Here is a 26,438-nt window from a genome sequence, read left to right on the forward strand (position 1 = left end):
GCACTTATTGGACTCTTGTTAATATACGGTGCAGTACAAACTCTTCCAGTCCCTTTCCCTCCAAATCAAACAGATGGCCGGATGAAGCAAAGGGTCTGAAAAAATCTGCTGTCAACTTGTTATGTTAAACTTATGCAATACCCTACCCTATACGAGCCCTGCGTGAAATTGCACAGGCTAAATGGACACAACTTCAAGATAAGCAGCAGAGAAAAAGGCATTCAATAGTCCCTCTTTGGTTCATACGGAATTTGTGGACTATAATCAAAGCTAAAAAAAACCCTACTGATGAAAGGCAGAACAGGAAGGATTAAACCATTATCATTTCTTTAAATGACCGAGTATGCTGGTATGTGCACCATGAAAAAATCAAAACAGGTGCAACCAAGACCTAATTTCAGGAATCTCTGCAACTTCGGGGGGTTAGTTTCCTGTGTTAGCAACTAGCCTTTCAGCTAGAAGAACTCAGATTAAATTGGCTGTAAAGTATCTTAATTAAAATGAGTATGGTGGTTTTGGCTTGGTTCAGCTTGTCTCCTTGTGATTTGTTACATCTTATACCATCACAAATTTGGCACAACTGGCATCGTTTACTGAAAAGGGTCCTGGAATGCAAGAAAGCCTGGAGAGTGACATACACCCCTGCACAACAGAGTGCAGTACTGTTTGGCTGGAGTTCCACATATTGAAACCCACAACATACTTTTCTGCAGAGGGTATTTTTTTGTTGCTGTCGTCTTCACTGCTTTCAGTTCAAATAATTTTTACCTTAAGAATTAAATAAGAAGAGTGAATATAACCTTATGAAAAATTAACATCCTATACTTACGCAACTGAAATACACCCTGTATGTCCTTTTACATTACACTGATGTTTAAAACTGAGCAATTATAAGGCTAGTATTGAGTAAATGGATCATGCTTTACATTTTCAAAGCATTCTATACAAACACTGAGCATGACTCTCCATTGTTCTGTACCTTGTACGGTCATTTACATTTACATCATCACAACATGTGAGTCCTACATGTTAGTGTTTTGATCTAGTGTAAACAACTATACAGGGTGTCCGGCAAAGCAGAATTGGGCCCATTAACTAATTAATCCTTAACATTTCTGTGCTATTATTCAAGTTGTATAAAAGCAGAGGAATGCAGAGTCTTCATCTTCAAAACTCACACATGGAAAAATTATGTTCCCAACTTGTGTGTGCAATTACAACACTGCAAGAGCAAACAATGTGTGTGTCTGTTCAAATAGTCAGATAGATGCAGCACTGTAACTGCAGGAATGTTAAGTGAAATGGTGTGCAGGTTTTGCAATACCAAGTCATAATTACTTTGCTACTGACCTTGTATGACTTTTGACAGAGATGGGTTCAGTTCAGGACATCCTATAGTGAAGTCCATTATACCATGCATCTCCAACAAGTTTTGGGCATAACTGTGAATCGTTCCTGTGACCCATTCCCTTTTTAACCACAAATATTCAGATTTCTAAATACATTCTGCTTCTTACCATGTTCTCAAGAGTTACAATTTCACACTGCAAGTAAATAGTTTAACTTGAATGGCTGACATTTACAAATTACTTTACTGTGGTTTCACAATGGGTTTTGCTTGGCTAAGTCTGAGTTCATATGAGTTAACTTTTAAAAGAATAAAATTCTTGTGGCTTGCTGTCATATGACAGCATAATAATTTAGATTAACTGAAAAATTACTAAAACACAAATCTATAAACCACATTGAAAGTTCTGGTGTTTTCATCCATCAGTCATATTACTCTTTATAGACAACTGGTAAGACAAGGGTTTTAGGTTTTCACTAAAAAAGACGTGCATTATGCAATGGCTAACTTTGATTAACTTTCATTTCAGTGAAAAGGGCAGGACCTTATTGGATTCAAAGGCTCATTTTTACCAGATGTCAGTGTACCAACATATAAGGTTCTTCACCTTCCTCCCCCCCCCCCCCCAATTCAGACCACAGTTCTCACTACACACAGATAGTAACTGTGCCTTTAGTTTCCCCATTCTGTAAAAGAAGTGAATAGAGATGAGCTGAACTGATTTGTCACTCTCAGGAGTGCAGAGCCTTGAAAACAAAGATGACGTTAATAGTGAGGCTAGACTGAGTCTCCCAGCTTAAAGCATTTCTAAGAACGATGGGCCATCCAGTTCACTATCAGGTCTGAAAGGGGGGGAAAGCAAAATAAGAAAATAAAAAAACAGAAAAAGAAGGAGAGAGAGAGAGAGAGAGAGAGAGAGAGAGAGAGAGAGAGAGACTGAGACTATGTCATAGTCACTCTCTGTATTGACCTCTAGAGAAAAACCTTTCTGAAAGGATAAGCATTTTGTTGTAATGTAATAGCTATTGATGGGCTGTTGGTAGCAGTAAACAAATTCAGGATCTCTGAACCCAACCCTGTGCTGTCTCAGCTAATAGCAAAACTCCCACTGCCTTTAATATAGTCAGAATTTCAACCAGGTTCCTCAGTAAGAAGGCTGTAGTAGACTCAAACCTCTCCCCATGATATAACTGCCAGCAGGTGGGGACAGTGAACTTTTGTCTTGGTTACATTGTCATTATATGTAGGATAGGCTGTCACATCATGGCTAATGCCAGGTTTAAATTTTCTCACACATTGGAGGTTCTGCCTAAGGGTTCCAAGGGAACAAGCAAGAAGAAAGAACAGCTATCAATTTGGAGAATTACAGAAAGATGACGCTACAGAGAATAAATGGTAAATTTATGCCTAGCAAACATATGAGGACAACTGCAGGGAAATAACAGAATTTTTCAGACAAAGACCCCCGGGGAACAATTCGTCTATGTTTAAAGCCAGCTTCCAAAATGCTCTCTCCATCAAACAGAGCATGTGCTTAACACATGTTGCTGGCTCAGGATTAGGCAACTGACAGTTGTAGCTATTGAAGAATATGCTGACATTCCAATCTTGCTTCTGCTGGAAAGGGATTGTGTATCTTAGTGGAATCGGGCTGAGAAATAAGATGGGAAGGAGATATAGTGCAAATGGGAAAAACCAAAATTAATATACTCTGGTAGCCGTTCACTTAGTATTACTCACTTAGAAATTAGTTTGTCTTCTGAACCTTATATCACAAGCCCTCCATATCTGATCCTATTACTCAGCTACAAGGTCTAGAAGGCAAGAGAGCTGCTGACTAAAATGCAATACACTTTCCCAGATGGAAAACTGATTTTTAGGAGCTGCACCTGTACCACTTCACTTCAGACCCCCAAAACTAAGCAGGAACCTCAAGAAACAGTACTGGAAATCCTCTTGATGGCACTTTTCCTCCTAAGTCAGCACTGTGTGATGCCTCCACTCCCCAACTTCAGTGCAGGTAGCAGAGTGATCTTTCATTAAAAAAAGTATATAAAACTGAAGTCCTAGCCATTTCTGACTATTAAAGATCCCACTAGATGGTCTACAAAACGGGATTGTGCCCTGGCCAAATTCCAATTTGGGTAACTGAGGTTACTGAAAAATTCTATCTTAAAATGCCCCAGCAATGTCAATTCGATACAGTATTATTCTTCACTTCCTCTCAAGTTGCTGAGGACCGTTACTGTGTGCTGTCCAACAGCTGCTACATTTCACCTAAGAAACAAACCGCATGTCAGCAGTGAACAAAAGCAATTCCTGTGTATGTGCTGAGTGCATAAAGTGGTGGTGTGGTGAAGTGTTTTGGGGCTCTTTGGGAATGAATGGCGCTACATACTATTTAGCTACTGACTAGTAAAATGACACTGGAATGTAGTCAAAATTCTGTCAAGAGTAATTTGTTTGCAAGAAGATTCAAATCTTGGCAAGAATTTCTTCCCTTGACCATTGAGGAGAAAATGACAAGTTCATCAGCTAGACGTGATATCAAACCATGTTTAACAACATAGTAGTAATCATATTTTCCACTCCTGGTGTGCATGTACCCCATACACGAGACGTGGAGGTTACCTACTGTAACTGGAAGTTCAAGGTGTTTGGTTCCTATCTATATTCTACATGTGGGTTTGCATAAGCACCATGCACCTCAGTCCAGAGATTTTAACAAGCAGTGTCCATTGGCCCACAAATGCACAGTTGATCTCTGCTCCCGACTGACAGTATAAGAGGCAGCATGGGTCGATGCCCCCTCAGTTCCTCTTCTTCCCGAGAATCCAACCAAATCTGAAGCAGAGGGGACGGACGGCAAGTAGTGGAAAACAGAGCGGGATGGCACATCTTGAAGAACTTCTAGTTCCAATAAGTAACCTCTGCTTCTTGTGTGCTGCTCCCTATCTGTATTTCACATATGGGTGATTGGCAAGCAGGGCTCAGACTTGAGGTGGATGCAAGGAAGCTGGCAGCAAAGATGCATGCAGTACTGCAGATCCCACTGCTGCATCTGCAGCAAAGGCCTGGACTAGTGCATATCGTGTAGCAAAACATGCATATGGAGCTCAGGTGGCTGCTTTGCGTATATGCTGCATAGGGACCTCCTGCAGGGATGCTACCATGGTGGCCTGTGCTCTTGTGGAGTGGGCCGTTATACCGTTGGGAGGCGTGATGTGAGCTAGTCGGTAGCACTAGATAATAATGCTAGAAAACCACTCGGAAATCTTGAGAGATTATAGCCTGACCCTGGGATCTCTCTGCTATCACGATGAAGGTTCTTGGAGACTTTGATGGGTTCGGGACTTTGCAGGTAAAAAAGCAAGTCCATGCCAAACACAGAGAATGAAGTCTTCTCTTCAGATGTAGTGTGTGGTTTTGGAAAAGTGACAGATAAGTGAATGCACCGGTTAAGGTGAAATTTGGAGATGACCCTGGAGAGAAGTTTAGGGTGAAGGCGAAGGGCTACCTTGTCCTTCTGACATACCATAAATAGAGGGTCTGCCACGAGGGCTCCCACTTTGATGAACCTCCTGGCGGAAGTGATGGCCACTAGAAATGCCACCTTCATGGATAGGTGGGACATAGAACATGTTGCTAAGGATTCAAATGGAGGTCTAATAAGTTTCGACAGCATGACAAAGCACCTGTCTACTGGATGGAGGAAGGCACTAATGACTGGCTGCGAGGTTGACTTATAATGAGCTGATCGAGAGACCAGATTTCCTTGGAGACAAGAGGTAAACTAAAACAATTGGGATGCTTGAAGAGACTAGGTAAGAATAACTGTGCTGTATCCAGGCAAAGAAATGCTTCTATTTAGCTACATAGCATGTCCTAGTCAAATCTTTTCTATTCTGGGTAAGTGTAGCCTGGATGGGAGTTGAACAAGAGTGCTCTGCTTCCAACACCCATCCAAACACCATGCGGTAAAGGTGAAGCAAGCCCAGGCTGGGGTGTTTGACTCTGCCCCTGTCCTGCATCAGGAGTTCTGGAAAAGGATGGAGCTTGATTTGGAGGGTGGGCTGACATTGACAGAAGCTTTGGGAACCAAAATGGTCTTGGGCAGTATGGTGCCACAAGAGGGACGTTATGACTATTCTTTCTCAGGACCTGTGGAAGCAGGGGATGGGAGGAAAGGCCTATCTGAAACCATTTGTCCATGCTAATAGAGTGTCGCCTTGGGAGTTGCAGCCTGTGGCTTCCCTGGAACAATATGGGGGAGGTTTTTGTTCATTTGTGATGCAAAGAGGTCCCACAGAGGTGTGTCCCACCATGTGAAAATGTCTGTCAGAATGGAGTTGTGGATTTTCTACTTGTGGTCTGCCAAGAAGTGCCTGCTGAGATTATCGGCTAAGAAGCTGTGAATACCCAGGAAGTATGCCACCTGGAAAGTGACCTTGTGCCTGATGCACCAGTTCCAAAGTCTGACTGCCTCCAGACAAAGCAGTAGAGACCTTACTTCTCCCTGTTCATGTAGACCAGGGTGGTGATATTATCTGGATATGCAGGGAGCAAATGAGTGGGAGGAAGACCTTGAATGCAAAGCAGACTGCCCGCAGCTGTAGGATGTTGTTATGTAGTCTGGCCTCCCATGGAGTCCACATTGCCCTGCACAGGGTGACTGCTCAGATGGGTGCCCCCCCGAGAATGGAAGCATCTGTTACAATGGTGACACAGAGTTGGAGTAGAGAAGGGGACTCCCACTCGTACCTTGTCTGGGTTTGACCACCAAACAAAGGTGGTGATGACCCTGGTAGGAACGGTCACCTTGGAGTTGATGTGGTCCTGGTTGGTAGAGTAGACTGAATTGAGCCACACTGGCAGGCAACGTAGACAAAACCTGGCAAATAGTGTCACATGAGTACATACTGCCATATAACTTAGCAGTGATAGGCACATTCACAATGTAATTTTGGTAGGCAGAAAATCAAAGAAATCATGCTGCACGTTGTTTGAAACCTTTTTGCAGGGAGGATGGTTCTTGTAGAAACAGAGACCAATGTGGCCCCAATAAAGTTTATTACCCTTCTGGGGGATAAAAAAGACTTTTCTCCATTAATGCAAGCTTCCAGGGCTGTGAGATTCTGGATGAGGAACCGAACAGCCAACCTGACCGCCTGTTGGGAGTGTCCTACAAGGAGTATGGTCCAATACAGAAAGACTGCCTGGCCCTGATGCCTCAATCTGGGCTGCTGCCACCCTGGAGAAAACTTCGTAAACACTCTGGGGGCTGTCGCTAGTCCAAAGGGGAGGACTTGGAGATGCTCCCAGTCCACCATAAACTGTAGGAACCTCCTGTGGGAGGGGTGAATGTCTAAATGAAAATATGTGTCTTTCACGTTGCGAGTCCTGAACCACATCCCTTCCTGAAGAAAGAAGATGATGGATGCCAGCGTAACCATCCTGAATCTCAACTTCTGAATGAAGATATTGAGTTGCCAAAGATCCAGAATGGATCTCCACCCTCAGTCTTTTTTGGGGACTAGGAAATATGGAGAATAGAGCCCTCTGTCTTGATACTGAGGTGGGACATGTTCTGTTGTCCACTTCCTGCTGAAGAATCGCCTTGTGAGAGTAGTCCCAGAAGGGGGACTGGGAAGCAGTTTTGTGAGGAAGGAAGGAGAGGGTGTTCTTTGAAGTATCCCTGGAAGATAATCTCCCATACCCAACTGTCTGTTGCAATTAACTCCCAGTTGTGGGAGAAGACAGTAAGATGGCCCGCAAAGTTGACAGAAGGGTCAAGTAGCATCAGAAATGATAAGTGGGTCTTAACTAAGATGTCAAAAGTGGCTCCCAGCAATGGGCTGGGAATGGGCTGAAAAGCAGGGCTAAGTCTTCTGTCGCTTCCAGGGAGGCTTGTCAGGATGCTGGTAGTAGAGAGCATGAGGAGTAGGCAGCAGTGGTCTTGGTGGACAGGTCTGCCTTTGGTGCCTCTCCTCCTTGGGGCTGATGTGTAGATCCCCAGAGAGTGGAGGGGTAGGTCTTGAGTCCTCTAACAAATTAAAAGAGCATCTTTTTTTTCCATTAAAAATGTTTGACTCAATGGGAAGGTGTTTGATCATATTCTGTAGTTCCCTGGGGAAGCCCCAGGATTGCAACCATGAATTCCTCCTCATAATACTGGTGGCCAAGCTTCTGGATGCTGTATCCAGTGCATAACTGCAGCCTGAAGGGCCGTTTATGCCACCAATTTGCCCTCCTCTAGAAGGGAGAGAAATTGGGCTCTGTCATCAGGGCAAGTTTGTCCTTAAAGGGTGCAAGCCTAGAACAGTTCAAGTTGTACTTGGCTAGTAAAGTCTGGTAATTGGTGATGGGGAATTTCAAAACTGCAGAGAAGACCTTACTCCCAGTCTCTTGGAGCTCTTTTCTGGTTGGGTGTTCCTTCGGTATTGTGACCCATTTTGTGCCATAGCAACCTGTAGCACCAGGAAGCCAGGAACAGGTGGGAGAACAGAAATTTGACTCCCTTTGATGGGATGAAATAGCTCCTCTTGGCCCTCTTAGATTTAGGGGTACAGGTTGCTGGGCAGTGCCAATACGGCCTCCTTAACTGGAAGAGCCACTTACTTGGGCTCTGTGGCTCCAGAATGTCTATCTCACAATATTTTGGGTCTTGGACTTTCTCCGGGGATATCTGGAGATCATTAGCCACTCTTTGTAGTAAGTCCTGGTATTGCCTAAAGTCCTCTGATGGGGATGGGGAAAAAGGAGAGACTGCCTCATATGAGGTAAGAAGGAACTGAAGGGGCATTGACTTATACTGCGTTTTATACCCTCATTCGGGAGCATGAGAAGACCTGCTGTACAAGTGCGGGCCAACAGACGCTGTCCAGATCTCCGGACTCGGGCACATGCGTACCCACATGCAGAATACATAGAGATCAGCAATCGAAGAAGAATGGATTCTCACCCTGCATGTTCATGTGCCCCTGAGGACATAAAGGACAGAGCAGGACCAACTGTCCCTCACTTCCTTTGCCAATACAGAATCCTAGATGAACAGGACTACACAGAAGGGGTGTAGGGAGTTCCAGTGTGGAAAAACTACAGTTCCTGTAGAGTAAATAACTGTTCTTTCTTCAAGTGATTGTTTACACAGCTTCCGTTTTTGGTGATGAACAAACAGTCGTCCATTTGCGTGGAGGTGAGCACTAGGACAGAAACTGCAGTACAGCCCTATCAAACAAGCATCTGATCTGGAATCTTTCACCAATGAGTAGACACTTGTGTATGTCTGAACCGAGCTCCATGTAGCTGCCCCATAGATTTCAGAAATTGGGCTATTCTTTCAACAGGAAGGAGGGACTTCCTGAGCTCCAGAGGAGGCTAGGCGGTTAACTCATAACATGTCTTTACACAGGTTAGAGGCCCACTTATGTAACCTCTGAGAATATAGCCTGATCCTTAACCCTCTCTGCAAAGGCCACTAATGTCAAGGTGTGTTTCTGAATGGATTTGTCCTCCAATGTAAACAGAGACTGCATATTGTAGCATATTTGTGCAGTTGAGCTTCCTCTGAGGTTGAATGAGGCTTAAGGAAAAATACCGGGAGATAATAAATTGGTTTATGTGGAATTCTGAAACAATTAGGATGAGGCCTTTGAGTGAGCCTGTCCTTATGGAACACTGTATAAGGGGTATCTGTCATGAAGAGCTGAATGGCCCCTATTCTTCGAGTCAACGTCAATTGCCAGTAACAATGCAGTCTTCATAGATAAACAGTAAAAGGAACAGGTTGTTAAGAGTTCAAAAGGGTGTCCCATTAAGCCAGATAACCGTATATTGAAGTCCCAAGAAGGAGGGGGCTTCCTAGATTGGGGGAAACAAATGAAATGAGATCTTTGAGGAATCTAGCAACTGTAGGGTGGGGAACACATGGTCTCGTCATGAACTGCAGGATGATGTGCAGATATTGTAGCTAAGTGTTCTCCCTATGGCGCCGATAGACAGTCCCGAAAGTTGTTGTTGTTAGTAGGTAGTCCAGAATAGCAGAAACAAAGGGAGACAGATGACACTGCACTACTCACATAGAAAATAGTTTCTATTTTGCTAAATAGATCAGCCTGTGTATTTCTTGCACTACCGCCTGCTGGCGCGGACTGAAGATGACCCTCCTGAGTTAGACCAACGATGGGTTTTTTGGGGTGATGGGGAGGGAGGGGAATCTTAATCTGGAGGGCTACTCTATTTGCTGCTTATTGTAGGCATACTAGAAGACATTACCCTGACTAGTGATTGATTAGTGTAGTCTGAAGTTATAGAAATATAACTACCCATAATGCTCATGCTATGTATATAGAACATGTGCCCAATCACACATGTCTGCAGCTTCTTTGGACACCACACTGAATCCTACCACTGGGTTCAGCTTTGTTACGGATACAACATGAGGTGATGGTCAACAGACAATTTTAAAACTGCCCCAAATGCCACTAATACTACAGCTGGTGCTTGAAACAATCTTCAAATGTTACACACCTGCTATTAATAGCAAATGAATATGGACAGACTTCTACCTTTTAATTATTTCCTAAGACTGACTTCCACTTTCATGAAGGGCAAATTTGCTGCTTAAAAGTATGAAATATATTTTAAAACACTGCATTTCATGTTAGTAAAAATGAGAACCAGCTTTCTTCTTAGAAAGACATTGAATTACTTTCATTATGTGACAAATAGGCACCTTTGAAAATTCCACTTAGTCTAGATCTGCACTTTTAGGCTCCTAAATACCTTTATAAATCCAGCCTGAATTGTTTTTAGACTGTGAAGTGTCAGGAATTTCACTTACCAAGAACACAGAAAGCTTCAGGTACACAGAATGCAACCAGGAAATAGAATTAGTGACCGAATATAAAATATGCCTTGCAATGGTTGAAGTTTTGTTCTGTTTCTTAAATGCATGTTTACTTTTATCCAAAATGCTGAACTCCTGAGGAGTTGTGCTTGTCAGAGAAAAGTTGCTGGTCTTAACTTCAGTGAGACCTTGAAGGTTTCCATTTTGTAAAATATATGCCTGAGAAAAAGAAGAAGATCCAATCTCTGCTGTAATGCTGTTGTAACCATGCCTAGATCTCTTTCATCTGCTGGTTTTGCATTACTACCTTCTTCAAAGACTTCTGGGTAACAAATGCTATCTAAAACCACAGGTGAGCTTACGTCAGGTTTAAAGGGCAGATCTCAAACGAAACCTGTAATATAATCTCTGGTCAAGCTTGAGATACCTTGGCGGCTGTTAACATTTCAATCAAATCGTGAAATGCAGCCTCTTCATTATTTCTCAACACAGTGACAAGTATACCTACCTATACTGCCCCGCCAGACAAACTCAGATGGTTTAAAAAAAAATATAAAATAAAAAACACTTAGAAATGGCAGAAATTCTACTCCCCCCCCCCCAGTGTTTTAACAAACTGCATTTAGACACAGGCACTCTAAAGGACAGCAGGATAAGTAAAACAACATGACATAAGGATAGCCAGAAAGCCTCACCTCTTATGCTACTTTTACTCCAGCCTTTGTTATATTTTTATTGGAAAAGATAGTGACCTGAGATGTAGCTCCCAAGGAAGCTGGCTACATTTAAGGCAATCTAAGCCTGGTTCTCCTAAAACAATCTACCCCCAAACTCTACAGCAGAACAATAGGCTAAAGGCGATTATGGTCACTGTCGGCATAGAACTTCTTTACAATTAGCAGATCACCTTGAACTAGGATGAAGGAAGCTGGTTTTTTTTTTTTTTTTTTTTTTTTTTACTTTATTGTCCATGGGGTTAGGTGTTGATTATTCAACCTAACGCTTTACTGCACCTGCCACTCTCTTGTGCCTGCTAGCACGCAGAATGAAGTTGCTTTCATTCAAATAGAATACCTCATTTTAACAGCCTAGCGTGGATTCACACTAATAGAGACTTTTGATCTGGCAGAATCAGTTTGTATGGCTCTTAGAATTGTCAAATGTTAACAGGAACATTGTCAAGGCTGAATGATGTAAAACTGGAACACTTACACACACAGCCCTCCCTCCACTACATAGATATATCGAAGACCTGAAATTCTTAGAAAATGCTTGAATATGAAAAAGCAAAAAAAACCCATCAGAAGCCCTGAACTCATGACCAACAAACAAGATAATATGCAATGGATTTCAAAAAAGAAATCAGGCTGTGTTTCTGCTTTGCATCACCAACATATAATACTAATTTTTCAAGGGGTACAGTATATTCCTATATTTACAAAGATTAGTAAGAAAGCTGATTTAATTCATCCTTATACATCTTTCTTTCTCCATGCTTATATGGCACCCATCACCCGCCCCCCCCAAAAACCCATCCCAAGCATTACATTTACATTAACGCTGCAGTAGTGGGATTTCGCAATGAAATCCCCATCAACATATTGAAATTGACTGTCATACTGCTGAAACGCCAAGTATTGAAATGGATCTCTGCAAGTAAAATAAACCAATCATCTTGTGGAAACAAGCACTAGTACACTGGGAAAGAATTCATAATTTAGACAAATATTTAATGTGACATGTCACTATTTAATACACACAGGTACCATAGTCACACCAATGCTTGCTACAACTGCACGATGAACTGAAGGCATAACTTTTAAGAGGATATTTTTAAGACCGCTAATTAAAAAAAAATAATTCAGTAAAAATATAGACTGACTTAAATTGAAATAAACCCTAACACTGTCAGTAATATTCTGCTGCCTTAAGAAGATCCTTACTCTGTGACAGTCCTACAAATGAGTATAGAAGTGACAGTGTACTGCCACCATGAGGATCTTTGGTAGTACTGCCTGTTCAAACTGGAATATATTGGCATCTTTATTAAACAGACAATAATATGACCATATGTTCCGAAGACCCCATTACAAAACATCCAGCATTAACACCATATGTTCTCTCTCCATTTTTACATTGGGCTCATTGAGATTTATCTTCTAGCCTGTATGGATTTTTTTCAAAAAAGGAAGCTCTCTTAATAGTAGGATAAAAAAAAAGATACTTCATGGCTCATATTCCATCAGAAGCGCAAGAGAGAAAACTCATTTCATTCTTACAAGGAAACTGATGGTTATAATTTGATCATCAATAAAAACTTCCCTGGTTATTTACAAATGAATGCTCAAGTACAGCCTGGGATCAAAGATCACCTCAGTTTGGGAAGCAGTGTAATTAAAAAGGGTTCTACTATCTCAATATACTACACATGTCATTACCACAAAATGAAGATGAATTTTCGTGCGGTATATTTCTTAGAACAAATACTTATTGCAAATAAACACCTTTTCTCCTGGATCACACCACTGTCTTGCTCTTTTGGTTTTTAAAAAGGGATCATGAGTGTATTCTCCATAAGAAAGCTCTCTCAGCATTGGTGCACATGGATAAAATTTACTAAACCGTGCTCAAAGTTAATAAACTTTCAGATTGTTCTTATAGGAACCAACCTTTAAAATCTGCACTACAAAAACTAAAATAAATTGCTTATTCTCTTTTTGGTACCAAAGACAGCAAACCAGAAATACCAAACACATAACCAGCTCCGCATAATGCCGATGAATGATTTTCAAAATATATAAAATCCAGCTGGGAGAAGGGCATAGTGGCTAAATGTATGTTTCTTCTTCACAGTCAAAATAATACTTCATATACCTTACACACATCTGGGAAATGTCCATTTATAATACCAGTATTTTAAATATAATTTATCTGACTTTAATAAATATCTAAGGACCTGAGGTTTCAACTTTTACTCACAAGAAGAAAAATCAATTACATAAATGGGACATTCACAAAAAAGATACAGGGTCAGGCCCACAAGTATGTTTAAAATTGACCTAAAAAGTAATAGCAATGAATATTATTAAATGACAAAGTTGGATGAGCAATCCAATCTGAATTTAAATATTGTTGTCAAATAAACTTGACTATTTTAATAAGGTGTCTAAAGTTCTCTAAGTGAATAAGAAAGGCTTCTTTAAAGTTACCTGGTTGGTTTGAAGGTTGCCAACCTGAGTATTTGACAGCACTCTGAGGTCCGGTTGGTTTAAAGGCTGTAGCAGATGTGATATTGGCTGCAGTTGGTCTGGTGTCAGTTTTGTCTGGACTTACAGGCATGTTCCTCACAGAGGCAGCGGCATAAGCAACAGGCTGTGAAGCCTCCAGGGAATCACTGTTCAGAGACAAAAAGAGTATTTCTTACCCAAACAGGAACACACTGAAGTGATGGTATATGCAAGACCCAGGTGCAAAGGGTTTTCCATTCATACTAAAGCAGGAGTTGCATGAGCAGTTTTATCACACATAATCATACTTGAAATTACTTTGTCATATGCAAAAAGTCATAGATTGGTCCCAAATCCTACAAAACCCTCAAGACCCCTTTTAAATTCAAAACTTATTTAACAACTAAGCCCACCTACCTTTTCTCTTCTTCGCTGTGTATAATCTCTCTTACTGAGGGTTTTTTTTTTTTGGGGGGGGGGGGGACGACTGCTGCATATTTAGAAACTAAATGTTCCTGCTAAGACCTGTTATATACTTTTTTTAAAGCTATTTTCTTAAAATTTCTGCAAATAGTCAACATAAAAGTCCCCTTTACAGCATCTTTTCTAAACACCTAAAATTGTCACTGAATAGGAGTAGAGGTAGAATTCTCTACCTTAAACTCAGCATGACTAAGACTATTCCATTACTGACTTTTTAAATATATTAATATTTTCTTCTTGGATAGTGGGTAAGTATCCATATGTTCATGTTTTAATTGTAGCTCTCCATAAAAATGTCAGCACAAAAATGACTGATACATGTAGTGATGGGCAACTAGTGGTTGCCCATCACTAGAGCTCTAGTGGTTTCATACCAACATGTATGTAATATTTTATATTGCCTTTTTAAAGAAGTTTAAAGCGGTTTCCATGTCTTAAGGTATGTACAGTTCTGCTATTTAATATTTTTATTATATATATATATATATAATAAAAGTATTATATAGTACTTATACTATATAGTACTTATATTATATATAATACTTTTATTATATTATATATAGTATATATATATATATATAAAAAAATAACCCGTTGACAATTGCAGTTAATTGGAATTCACATGCATTTTAAGTGCCCGCTAATTAAGCTGCTGGAAGCAAATGCTTCATTTCTGATTTCCGCAAACTGTTTGGAAGCACAAGCATCTCAAATAAAGATTTGTGCATGGTTACTTGTTTTTAAAACCCTAGTATTTATTTTTGAAAAATGAAAAAATATTTTAGTAAGAAACCTTTAAAATAACGCTGTACTTGCTAATGAAAGTCATTTGTAAACGAATAGAACCACAAAACAGCAGGAAACACTAACTATTTCTGTAACACAAAGACATGGTAGAACACATCAACAGAGCCAAAGCTACATCCATATTTCGTCCTTCCTTGAAATCCGAAATGCTAACACCTTTGAAATCCTATAAACGTTATCTCTATTGGAGTTTACAGTTCTACAGCACGTGGATTGACTGTCACGTACTGAAATAGAGCTATGCTTGGTATTAGCATATGATACTAAGTTTGTGTAGTAAAAATCCCTGAGACATTTTAGTGAAAACTAGATAATACATGTGCACAATAATGACTTGTCTATTAAAAAAAAGTGAGAATTTTAATACTCTCAAGAGCTATCCCTCATAATGAAGTAGTGAGCTTGCCTTCTGTTTGCTAGTGAAGTGTCAATATTTCATGTGCCTCAGACCGTTCTTGTGGATTTCATGACAAATCCACAAACAAGGAAATTCAGACAAGTTAAAACCAAATCCTCAATTCACCTCATTCTATTTACAGCCGCTATTGGAATTACACAAACCTTTAATTATAAGAATAGTTGTGATCAGCTGCCATAGTGACTGATTTACGATTGTAGTGTTTGTGAGGTGACAGACTAAGCATAAAAAGTAAGCCCCCATGTTCTATAGCGTTAATATGTATGTCAAAAAAATTGGAGGCACAAATCCATAGATTACCGATTCTTTAGAAGCTTAGAATACACACCCTTTCAACAGCAGACTTTAAGGAGGTGTTAAGGATCTGTAGTATCATAGTCTGTGTATTTGAAGACAATTAAAAAGGACATGGTACAACGAGTAGCCCATCTACTGATGAGGATTAGACTCTTAGACCTTGTCTTCACTATGAAAAAAGGTCTATTCCTAACTTGAGGCAAAACCCTAGCGTAGAAAGCCAATTTGTAGTTTTCACATAAGTGAGTTGGTTGAGTTAAACCCTGGGCTCCCCCGTGGCCTTAAAACTTGACCTGCTAACTTGCAAGAAAATGACAAATTGCCTCGTCCTCACTAGGCTTTTACCTCAGGTCAAACTCAGAACACATATTTTGTCAAAGCAAAGATGAGGCCTAAGGAGAAGGCCTGCTCTGGCCCCTTTACGGTGGGTGAAGGGGCCAGAGTGGCATAAAGGGACACAAAAAGCCCTGGTTCCAGCTGGGGGAGAATTTTCCTGGGACAAGCACTGGCATACGGGGAGTGTCAAGGGCATTGATCAAGAGGCAAGAGGGCCACGTCAGAGTCTGGACCGCAGTATACAGCACTGTGGATGGTGCCATCCATAGTGTAGCCAGGACAGGCTGCTGTAAGTTAAATAGCCACTCAGTGCTGTCCCAATTATGCCAAAGAATATCTCTAGGCCCTGCAACAACCCAACATTGAGAAAGTACAAAGGAGGCTTAAAGCCACTCTAGCGTGCCCTTCCAAGCCTCCCCCCGGCCCTCCCCACCTTAAAAGTACTGCAGAGTGTCTCATCCCAAGAGCACACCACAACAATGACCTGGATTCTACGATTGACTTCAGATCAGCGTCCAACTCATTCAAGGTCCCCATCCCGATAGTTAAAACTTTTCATCATCTTGGACCAAACTAACAATTTTCCATCCACTACTCTCCCCAGACCACTGGGTTGTCACGTCTACCGTGATCTAGGATAACTCAGGAACTGGAGACAAGAGCACACGTAAGAAAATCCTACTGAATTAACAACTTCCTTTGCACAAAGACAGCTTTGTTTTTAAAAAATTAGCAAGGTGGAGCCAGATTCTGAGAGGCTATCAATAAGCTCCATTGACTTGCATTCATTCTAGCCAACTTACACCATTGGAGAATCTAGCTCAAAAATGGAAAAAGCATCTTCCCAAGATGGAAGCACCAGATGTTGAAAACATGGCAGCTTGCTGTATTCTAATATCCTATTTAGAAAAAATGGTATGGGATGACAGAGGTAAACCCAGTGGACAATTGCAGTCTTTAAGGCCTCTTTCAGCTGTCGCTTTATTTGGTTGGGCCAACAATTGATTTTTGTTTATATAGTGATACAAGTCATCTTTAGCCATACTAAACTTGAAATACGTACAGAAGTGCAATTTGGAATGCCTAAAGCACTTTGCTATTTCTGTCCTAAGTTAAATATTTGCGATTGTAGTCATCTGAAGATATAGATTATGACAGCTCATGCCTGTGGGTCATTGATTCAGATTGCAACAGCTGGCAATCTCATGATATTTTGTATTTTTATTAAAGCTTCAGCTCCTGGAGTCACGGGATTAAGTGAGACTCACAGACTTTATTTAAAACCAAAAAGCAAATAAAAAGAGCCCAGTACCTATATATATATATTTTAAAGAAAATCTCTTGTTTTTAAGCCAGTGTTCTGATTTTTGAATGCTCAGAGTCCACAATACTGTGCTCCAGATGTAACCAAGGGAGAAACTTAACAAGAGAAAAGTTCCAAGCCAATGGTTTCAGCAGCCTTGAGATGGAACTCAGACACCTCTTCCTGCTCCTTCTGTCTGTTCCTAACAAATAGGAGTTGAATATATTCCTTTACATACTAACGGCTCGCCTTTACTACCAGGGTAAGTTGACCTAAGTTACGTTACTCCAGCTATGTGGATAATGTAGCTGGAGTCGATATAGCTTAAGTCAACTTAACCCGGTGTCTTCACTTCGCTGCATCAACAGGAGACGCTCTCCCGTCCACTTACCTTAATCTTCTCGGGGAGCTGGAGTACCGAAGTCGACCAGAGAATGCTCTGTGGTTGACTTAGTGGGTCTTCACTAGACCCACTAAGTCGACTCCTGCTGCATCAATTGTAGCAGCGTCTGTCTCCCCATAGTGAAGACCAGCCCTAAGAACTGTCAAAAATTTAATTGACAGGCTGCTGCTACCTGAGAGTCTCCATCGTAAGGTTTCCCACCTAGAGGCAGTATCAGGGAGTGGAGGAGTTATAGCCTACCTTTCCCCTTGAAGGACTTGTTGCTACTCACTGAGGGCCCCCCAAAAAGGAGATTTCAGGGAGTGCTCTATGTCTCTCTCTATAGGAGCTGGTGCTGCTCCCTGGAGACACAATACTTTTTAAACTCTAGAGGGGAACTTCCACTGCAAGGGAATCATTCTAAATTTCTTATTACCCTTTTCTGCATCAGAACTATGATTATTTTGATTCATTACTAGTTGGCTCATACATTGACACCTATTTCTTCAGGAATGCACCTATACTCCTGCCAGCCCAAACCCAAAAACAAAGTTAATATTTTGATAACTTTTTGATATACCGTGTATACCCACACCTTGCTATTTTTGTCGACATATTTCTAGGCTTCTACAATATTATTGCTTTATATCCTGCGCCTCACGGAAATAAATTCTGTCCCTCTGCAGAATCATTTCTGCCTCCCAAATGCAAGCAACAAAGCAGTATTGGGGCATCCCTCAGAGAAGTTTCTAGCAACGTTTGATTTAGAAATCTGATTTTTACACCACTCTCCTCTTTCTCCTTGTAACTTTAGTCCCATTTGAAGACTTCAAATGGGACTAAAGTTACAAGAGAAAGAGGAAAGAGGGAGAAAACTACTACAATGCATGACGTTGTCAAAAATTGGCCATTATCAATACAAAGTCTTTCATTCCAGCAGTTAATACTAAGGTTACACTTGAGGATATTCTTCTAGCAAGGTCAGATTTAGAAGTCTGATTTGATTCCTTTAAGAATAAATTAGATTTACTATTGGTAAAAATGTCTGATCTGGAGAAAATAATACAATAGGCAGAAAAAAGTACTAATGAAATTCAAGAAAAATTAATAGCTGTGGAGGTCAACAAAGAGAACACTAAACCACTTATTCAGTGTACTAATTAAAAATACAAATGTACTGAGTATAGCAATGATGAGGTCTTTTTTTTAAACCAAGATTTATAACATGAGTGCCTCTGAGTTCTCCCAACAATGTTCAGGGTGAAGATCTGTATAATTCTATGCCAAAACATTAAAGTTTTGCCAGTTTTAATCCTTTTTTTCAAATATTTTTTTAAAAAATAGAGCTCCTGTTCCTTTTCAAAATAGAAAGCTTCACGTATTTCTAGAAATAACAAAAACCACATTGGCTGAAAGAAAGACGCTATTGCTTTTAAGAACTGATTTTTTTTTACCTTATTAAGTCTATGGGAGAGATTTTCAAAAGTACCTGGGGGGCGGGAGAAGATGATTATCATCAAGTTAAGTTCAAGATCTCTGTCCAATAGCCTGGGCACTTAAAACTCAGAGATTAAGATAGAGGTTGACTCTCCACTACTTTGGCACACTGAAACTTTCTTCCATAAGGATAAAGCTCTTCTGTGCTGAAACTGTGGAATTAACTCCCACCAGGACTAAGAGTCCTTGAAGTGCAAGTTACACTTTTGACTAGTCTTCTCTAGACAAATCAGAATAGGATGTACACTGAAAACAAAACTAAATGAGCAACAAAACCCCTACCAAAACACTACCCTGCATACGCAGTTCTCACCTGGGGAAGAGGATGAGCGAGAGAACAAACCACAAGACAGATGTTAGTCATTTTGCTTAACATACTGCTAAAAGGCACCCAGAAACTATGGTAGCTGAGAGTGATCTAAAAACCTGAATGGAACAGAATAAAATGATGATAGGTGAAGTGTGAGACAAGTAGAGTTTCTCCAAAATTGCTTTTGAATCTTTATTGTGAATTAAGATTAGGAGAATGAAGACAATACTGAACACGTGTCAGAAGCTGCTATCTAATTTAGGTACTTAATGCTGAGAAATATGAATAAAACTAAAACATAGTGGACAGACTGACAAGCTTAACTGAAAAATAAAGAAAAATAAGCTCGCAATGCTTATGGAATCCAAATGCCAGGCCTGCACTCTTCAGTGGAAGTTACATGCGCATTAGAGATACATATTTTGAAGATGATTCTTAAGTCTGATTTCTTGTTGTAAAATGCATGAGCTGTGCCCCTATATGAGGTATGAATGTGTCATGTGTTTGTATAACTTTTAATGCTAATGAACTGGCTAAATATAAGGTAGAACTTCACATGCTTCCCTGCACAAACTACCAAGGCTTGACTCAACTTCCAGAAATTATGTATTACAAGCCCACAGGGAGAAGTGACCAAAAATGTACACAGTACAATGTTCCTTTCACTGGATGTCATTTAGTGGGGATTAACTGTTTTAATAATCTACTGCTGTTTCCCCTCAACTCTGATTACAGAAATAAGAAGCCAGTTGATTTACCTGTAAACACACTAACTCAAAGCACCCGTGACTTAGGCTTTCCTAATTACGTGTGTAACTAGGAATGCCTCGGTCTGGTACACGCCAGTTTTCCACAGGGGGCAGCCAATAAAATCATTCAGACTTCCACAGAACTGAAACAAAACTGCATTTAGATAGACATGTTATTGCTCCCTGGCGTTTCCAGCAGCTAGAGATATTTTCAGAGCCACGAAGAAGTGGAAGTTTCTAATGCTTCAGAAGCTCTTTTGGAATGCATGGAGCTGCCATATCACAGTCACAAATACTGAAAATGTCCTAAATTAAAATATCTTTTGTTACCAGCTGACAAGGGTGCACACGGCTTTTTGTTTTTAATTATTAACAAAACCTACTTTCTTGCTACTTCTTAGGAAAGATGACAAGTTTCTTGGTGAATGGGAGCTTTGAAGGAGATGTTCTTCTAAAATATGAAAATTTCAGATAGATTTGGATCCCCACACCCCCATTTCCAGTACCATTTGTTCTCTCTTCCACTTGGCATGCATCCCATCCTTTCCTTTACTGTGCACCGTACAATTTTTTTTTAAATTTACTACTTTGTATGTAGTTAAACCAGATTGCTAAGTGTCATTTTCTACAAGCAAAGTGACTGCTTAGGTAGCCTTCTGGAAATCTCAAGTTTCTGTATTAAAAAGCATTGCATTTTAATCAAGTGAGTTAGGAATCAAAGCATCCTTTTTGGGAAGAGCAGTGTAGAAATATATAGCTACTTAATTTCAGTTCAAGAAATTGTTCTGTGATAAGGTTAATAATTTCTTTGATAATGCTAGGAATGACAGGGAATTGCATCACTTAGGGAGAATGGAGGTAGATTATAGAAAATCGATTTTAGTTTTCAGTGAGAATTAATTCCATGCTTATAGCAACCAATGGAGAAGTAACATTATACAATATGCCTTGAACTGACATCCGGGATTGATACATTTGCTTGACCACACTGTTCCAGACTTGGAGATTGGATGTGAATAGCCATCACCACCATCTTCATTGAAAAGACCACCACACTAAACTTCACCTTCAGAGTAGCATATTTTGCTAGCACCATTCTGTATGAATGGTGTTTTAACTCCATCTCCTAGCCTAGAAGCAGTGTCTTTCCAGAAACAGCTCCCAGCAGTCTTGAGCAAATTTGTACAAAGAAGGGGTTATAGAAAGTTTAAGCATCAGTCTGCAAATGTCTTCTCCATATGACCTGGCAATCTGTGTAGTTAATTTCCCTGAAGAATACCAAATCCCTTATGACAAAGTGGGGGAAGTTATAAAAACCTGAAAAAAAATGGGGCACCTCATCCTTCCTGGAGTCTCTCAAATCCAAATGGAATATGATAGCCTTGATTCAGTTTCATTGCTTCTAAACCCGAATGGTTTAATAAAGACATAAATCTTCCATTGTATTAAAACTTACCACATAATAGTTAAATATGAATCTCAAGCAGAACAAGACTGTGCTGCATACAAACAGATGTTTGAATAAACTGGTCAAAACTTTACTAAAAAGATTTGTACTTATAGGAATGCTCATCTTACACTAGAGATGGAGAGAAAGAAAGAGTACCTTTAATCTGACGTTTTCATAGTAAATTTGCAATGTCAATGTCGGGAAGCATTATTTTACTTTTTTATAAACTGAAGCACAGATCATTGTAGTGACTCACCCAAAGCCACCCAGCAAGAAATTGGAATACTTGAGAATATCCCCAAGAACCCTGACTCTCCATCACTTGTTGCAACTATGCACCTACTAGATCAATAGATCATGTGCAGTATCACGGGAAACATGTATTAACTGAAAGTATATGCAACCATAAAGAAGGGACTTTTACTTCAATTGATTCAGCACTCTTGATTAAATGCCAATATCCCAACTCTTGTCTTAGCTGTCCAAATGTAGTCCTACTGTTTTCTCTACAGAACACCTATTACAAATTGTGTCAAAGCTAGCAGATGGCCTAAAAGACAGAAGATGGGAAACCTGCATTTGCTGTTCATTGCGCGTCTCCATAAAAAACACATGCAATTAATTGTATAGATAGACTGCATCATTGAGTTCAAACTGTTTTTCTTTGGCGAGTGAAGGGAAACTGGAAGATTAAGTCCATGTTCCAGAATATCTGGAAATGTCCATTACACCCTAACCTGGAGAGACATCAAATAGATAAAGGAAGGAGTTAATTTAGTACATTTTAAATTGCTGGACAAAATTCACTCCCACCACCTCCATATGTCCTAACTTTATTTTCTATCTCCTTCTTGCTTAATCAACATGGCTGTTTTAGCCCAGGATGGATCTCTAATTTGGATAGCTAGTCACCTCCTTGAATTTTTTTTTAACCAAAGTAAGCTTTGTTGTCCTCGTCCGCCAGCCCACCCTCTTCCCCTGCCCCAGAAATGTGATAATCTTTTTTAACCAAAGTAAGCTTTGTTGTCCTCGTCCGCCAGCCCACCCTCTTCCCCTGCCCCAGAAATGTGATAATCTTCTATATAATGACACCATTGCAACTTTAAAGTAAAAAATATGCAACAAGTTTTTTCAGCTAAAATTCTGGCTTAAATGTGCAATTTTTTGGGGACCGTACTGACTACCCGTGTGATCTGAAATGACTTGCCATGCTGTGGCTTCTCAAGAAAAAGAAACCAAGCATGAGATAACAAAAATCTATACATTATTATAATCTGCATATGGTTTGAAAAAAGCAAAAGCCATTCCATAATGTTTGTAGATAACACTGGTCTACAATTTTTGAGAAGTTGTCTGCTTCAGAGACAAAATGTGCTATTTATTATGTATTTTGATGTGCTGATTTCAAATCTGACAATTAAAACAACTGATTGGCTACTGTTTCTAAGATATTTAAGTTTTTACATTTTATGTCTATGTATATTGTGTAGATAGTAGAGTTTTAATCATAAATTGTAAACCTAGGTCTTTTCATGTATTTATGGTTGCTTTACATGATAATATTTCACCTGTCCTGTTTATGTAACACTTTAAAAATCAGCAAAAGGGTTATATAAATAAAATTTATTATGAAACAAAAGGCAAAAAACTATTATGTACATAGTTTAGTCCTATTCAGTGTCTGCTCGGCGCTTCTTGGCTTGTCTCTTGTATTCATTAAATGGAGCATCTCTTGTCACTGTCCAGCAAGCACTGATGGGCTCCATTTGCCCTGATAGAGTTTCTCTGTTGTTGCAATGTCCTGGTGAAATCGCTCACTGCTCCGCAGTTCGGTGGAAAAAAATCTACATGAGAGTGCAAAAATTGTATCTTTACTGACATGTTGCAACCAACGCTTTTGTATGCCTTGAGGAGGTTTTCCACCAACAACCTGTAGTTGTCTGCCTTGTTGTTTCCGAGAAAATTTATTGCCACTAACTGAAGGCTTTCCATGCCGTCTTTTCCTTGCCACGCAGTGCATGGTCAAATGCATCATCTTGAAGAAGTTCACGAATCTCAGGACCAACAAAGACACCTTCCTTTATCTTAGCTTCACTTAACCTTGGAAATTTTCCACGGAGGTACTTGAAAGCTGCTTGTGTTTTGTCAATGGCCTTGACAAAGTTCTTCATCAGACCAGCTTGATGTGTAAGGGTGGTAACAAAATCTTCCTTGATTCAACAAGTGGTGGATGCTGAACACTTTTTCTCCCAAGCTCCAATGACTGTCGGAGTGGCCAATCTTTCTTGATGTAGTGGGAATCTCTTGCACGACTATCCCATTTGCAGAGAAAACAGCAGTTCTTTGTGTATCCAGTCTGCAGGCCAAGCAAGAGAGCAACAACCTTCAAATCGCCACAAAGCTGCCACTGATGTTGGTCATAGTTTATGCACCTCAAAAGTTGTTTCATGTTCTCATAGGTTTCCTTCATATGGACTGCATGACCAACTGGAATTGATGGAAAAACATTGCCATTATGCAGTAAAACAGCTTTAAGACTCGTCTTCAATGAATCAATGAACAGTCTCCACTCATCTGGATCGTGAACGATGTTGAGGGCAGCCATCACACCATCGATGTTGTTGCAGGCTACAAGATCACCTTCCATGAAGAAGAATGGGACAAGATCCTTTTGACGGTCACGGAACATGGAAACCCTAACATCACCTGCCAGGAGATTCCACTGCTGTAGTCTGGAGCCCAACAGCTCTGCCTTATTCTTGGGTAGTTCCAAATCCCTGACAAGGTCATTCAGTTCACCTTGTGTTATCAGGTACTTTCAGAGGAGGAGGATGGGAGAAAATGTGGGTCCTGTGACATTGATGGTTCAGGACCAGAAGTTTCATCCTCTTCCTCGTCTGACTCAAGTGAGAATGATTCTGGTGCATCAGGAACCGGCAGTCCTTCTCCGTGGGGTACTGGGTGTATAGCTGATGGAATGTTTGGATAATGCACAGTCCACTTTTTCTTCTTTGACACACCTTTCCCAACTGGAGGCACCATGCACAAGTAACAATTGCTGGTATGATCTGTTGGCTCTCTCCAAATCATTGGCACTGCAAAAGGCATAGATTTCCTTTTCCTGTTCAACCAGTGGCGAAGATTTGTTGCACAGGTGTTGCAGCATATGTGTGGGGCCTACCTCTTGTCCTGATCTCCAATTTTGTAGCCAAAATAAAGGTGATAGGCTTTCTTAACCATAGTAGTTATACTGGAACAACATGATGCAATTCATATCATGTATGACGCAATACCAGCTTCAGATTGCATCATTTATTGTTTTGCCTAAAAAGCAAGTACTGTCCAAACCCAGTCATAGATTTATTCATAGATCCAGTCAAAGATGTATTTTAGTCATTTCTGGTTTAAATTGAGATCCCTTCCCTTTATAACTCACTGATCCTCTGCCATTCCCAAGTCAAGGGTCGTATATACTGACCCAGTAGCATATCTTGAAAACTAGAGCCAATCAACAATTTTAAGCATCATTTTCATTCTCAGTGACCCAGAATTAGTAAAGTTTGACTACATTTATTTCAGAAGCATTTTGGCTGTTGAGCAGTGTAATTGTAATTTGCCCGCAGAATGGTTCTGCAGAGTACCTGGTGCCAAGAATATGGAGACAAAAGTCAAGAGAAATTGTAACAAATTCCCAATCCCCCCACAATCCCATTCATCTTTATAAAAAGGTGTTTACATGTCACATTAAGAATATAAATATTTATATGTGGCTAAAGGTAACAATGTTCCAGTGATTTGTAAAGGAAAAAACATCCCAGGATTAAAAAAAAAATAGGGTGGGTGAGGCAATTTTATTCATGCTCTGTTTTTCACATCAAGTTCTGTTAAGGAGCATATATAATCCCAACATCAGCAGCACTCTAAAATCAACTTCAAAGCTTCTTTCAGAATAAACAGAAGTGTATTGCCTCAGAGTATGCACCAGTTTTAATCCTATGAGGACATGCTACATTCCTTTTAAGTAATTCTGCAGGCTGTAATGTACCAGGTATGTGAAGCAGAAAGGTACAGATAGTGCTGCATTGTGTTCCTATTATGCTCCCTCTAAAATGCTGCCATTCAGCAAGAGTAGTTGCCATAGGGATTAATTTTAGGAAAAGATCTGATATTTGCAAATTAACAAAAGCATGTCACTTCTTTGCTTCACATATAGTAGGGATAGGTCTCATGACTGGAATGTCAATATAGAGGGATACCGCATGTTCAGAAAAGACAGGCAGGGTAAAAAGGGAAATGGTGCTGCATTATAGAGCAAGAATATATACTCTTGTTCTGAGGTCCAGAAGGATGTGGGAGGCAGACTAGTTGAGAGTCTCCGGGTAACGATAAAAGGGGTAATAAACAGAGGTGACATTATGGTAATGGGGTCTACCACAGACTGCCAAATCAGGAAAAGGAGGAGGAGGCACTTCTAGAACAAATAAGACATATCCAAAACACAAGACCTGATAATAATGGGTGACTTTAACTACCAAGACATCTATTAGAAAAGTAATATGGCAAAACACAAAATTTCCAATAAATGTTTGCAGTGTATTGGGGACAGCTTTTTAATCCAGAAAGTGGAGGATGTAATCAGGGGGAGCACAACTTTAGACTCAATACTGAGCAACAGGGAGGTACTGATTGTGAACCTAAAGGTAGAAGGCATTCCTTGATTCTATGGAATGGAAGGAGTGAGAGCACCGGAATAAGGACAATGGCCTTCAAAAAAGCAGACTAACAAACTCAGAGAACTGAACTGATAGTTAAGGTCCCATGGGAAGAAAATCTAAGAAATGGAGTTCGGGAGAGATGGCATTTTCTCAATGAGACAACAGTAAAGGTCCAACTGCCAACTATTCCGAATCGAAGGAAATATAGGAATAATGATAAGAAACTAGTAAGGCTCCATCGGGAGTTCTTTAATGACCTGAAAATCAA

The 26,438-nt window shown here is 40.2% G+C and overlaps 1 protein-coding gene across 20 annotated transcripts in view; it reads right to left on the reverse strand.

Annotated features, from left to right (window-relative positions):
- The window catches only part of PDLIM5 (PDZ and LIM domain 5), a 198,906-nt gene that overhangs the window by 28,621 nt on the left and 143,847 nt on the right, over nt 1-26,438 (reverse strand). For all 20 annotated transcript variants that reach the window (XM_034772224.1, XM_034772231.1, XM_034772225.1 and 17 more), the window contains one exon: nt 13,406-13,590. In XM_034772224.1, coding sequence (XP_034628115.1) covers nt 13,406-13,590 — 185 coding nt within the window. The remainder of the gene's footprint in view (nt 1-13,405; nt 13,591-26,438) is intronic.

The sequence above is a fragment of the Trachemys scripta genome, chromosome 5 (genome assembly GCF_013100865.1).
Source record: "Trachemys scripta elegans isolate TJP31775 chromosome 5, CAS_Tse_1.0, whole genome shotgun sequence".
In the NCBI taxonomy this organism is placed as follows: Eukaryota; Metazoa; Chordata; order Testudines; family Emydidae; genus Trachemys; species Trachemys scripta.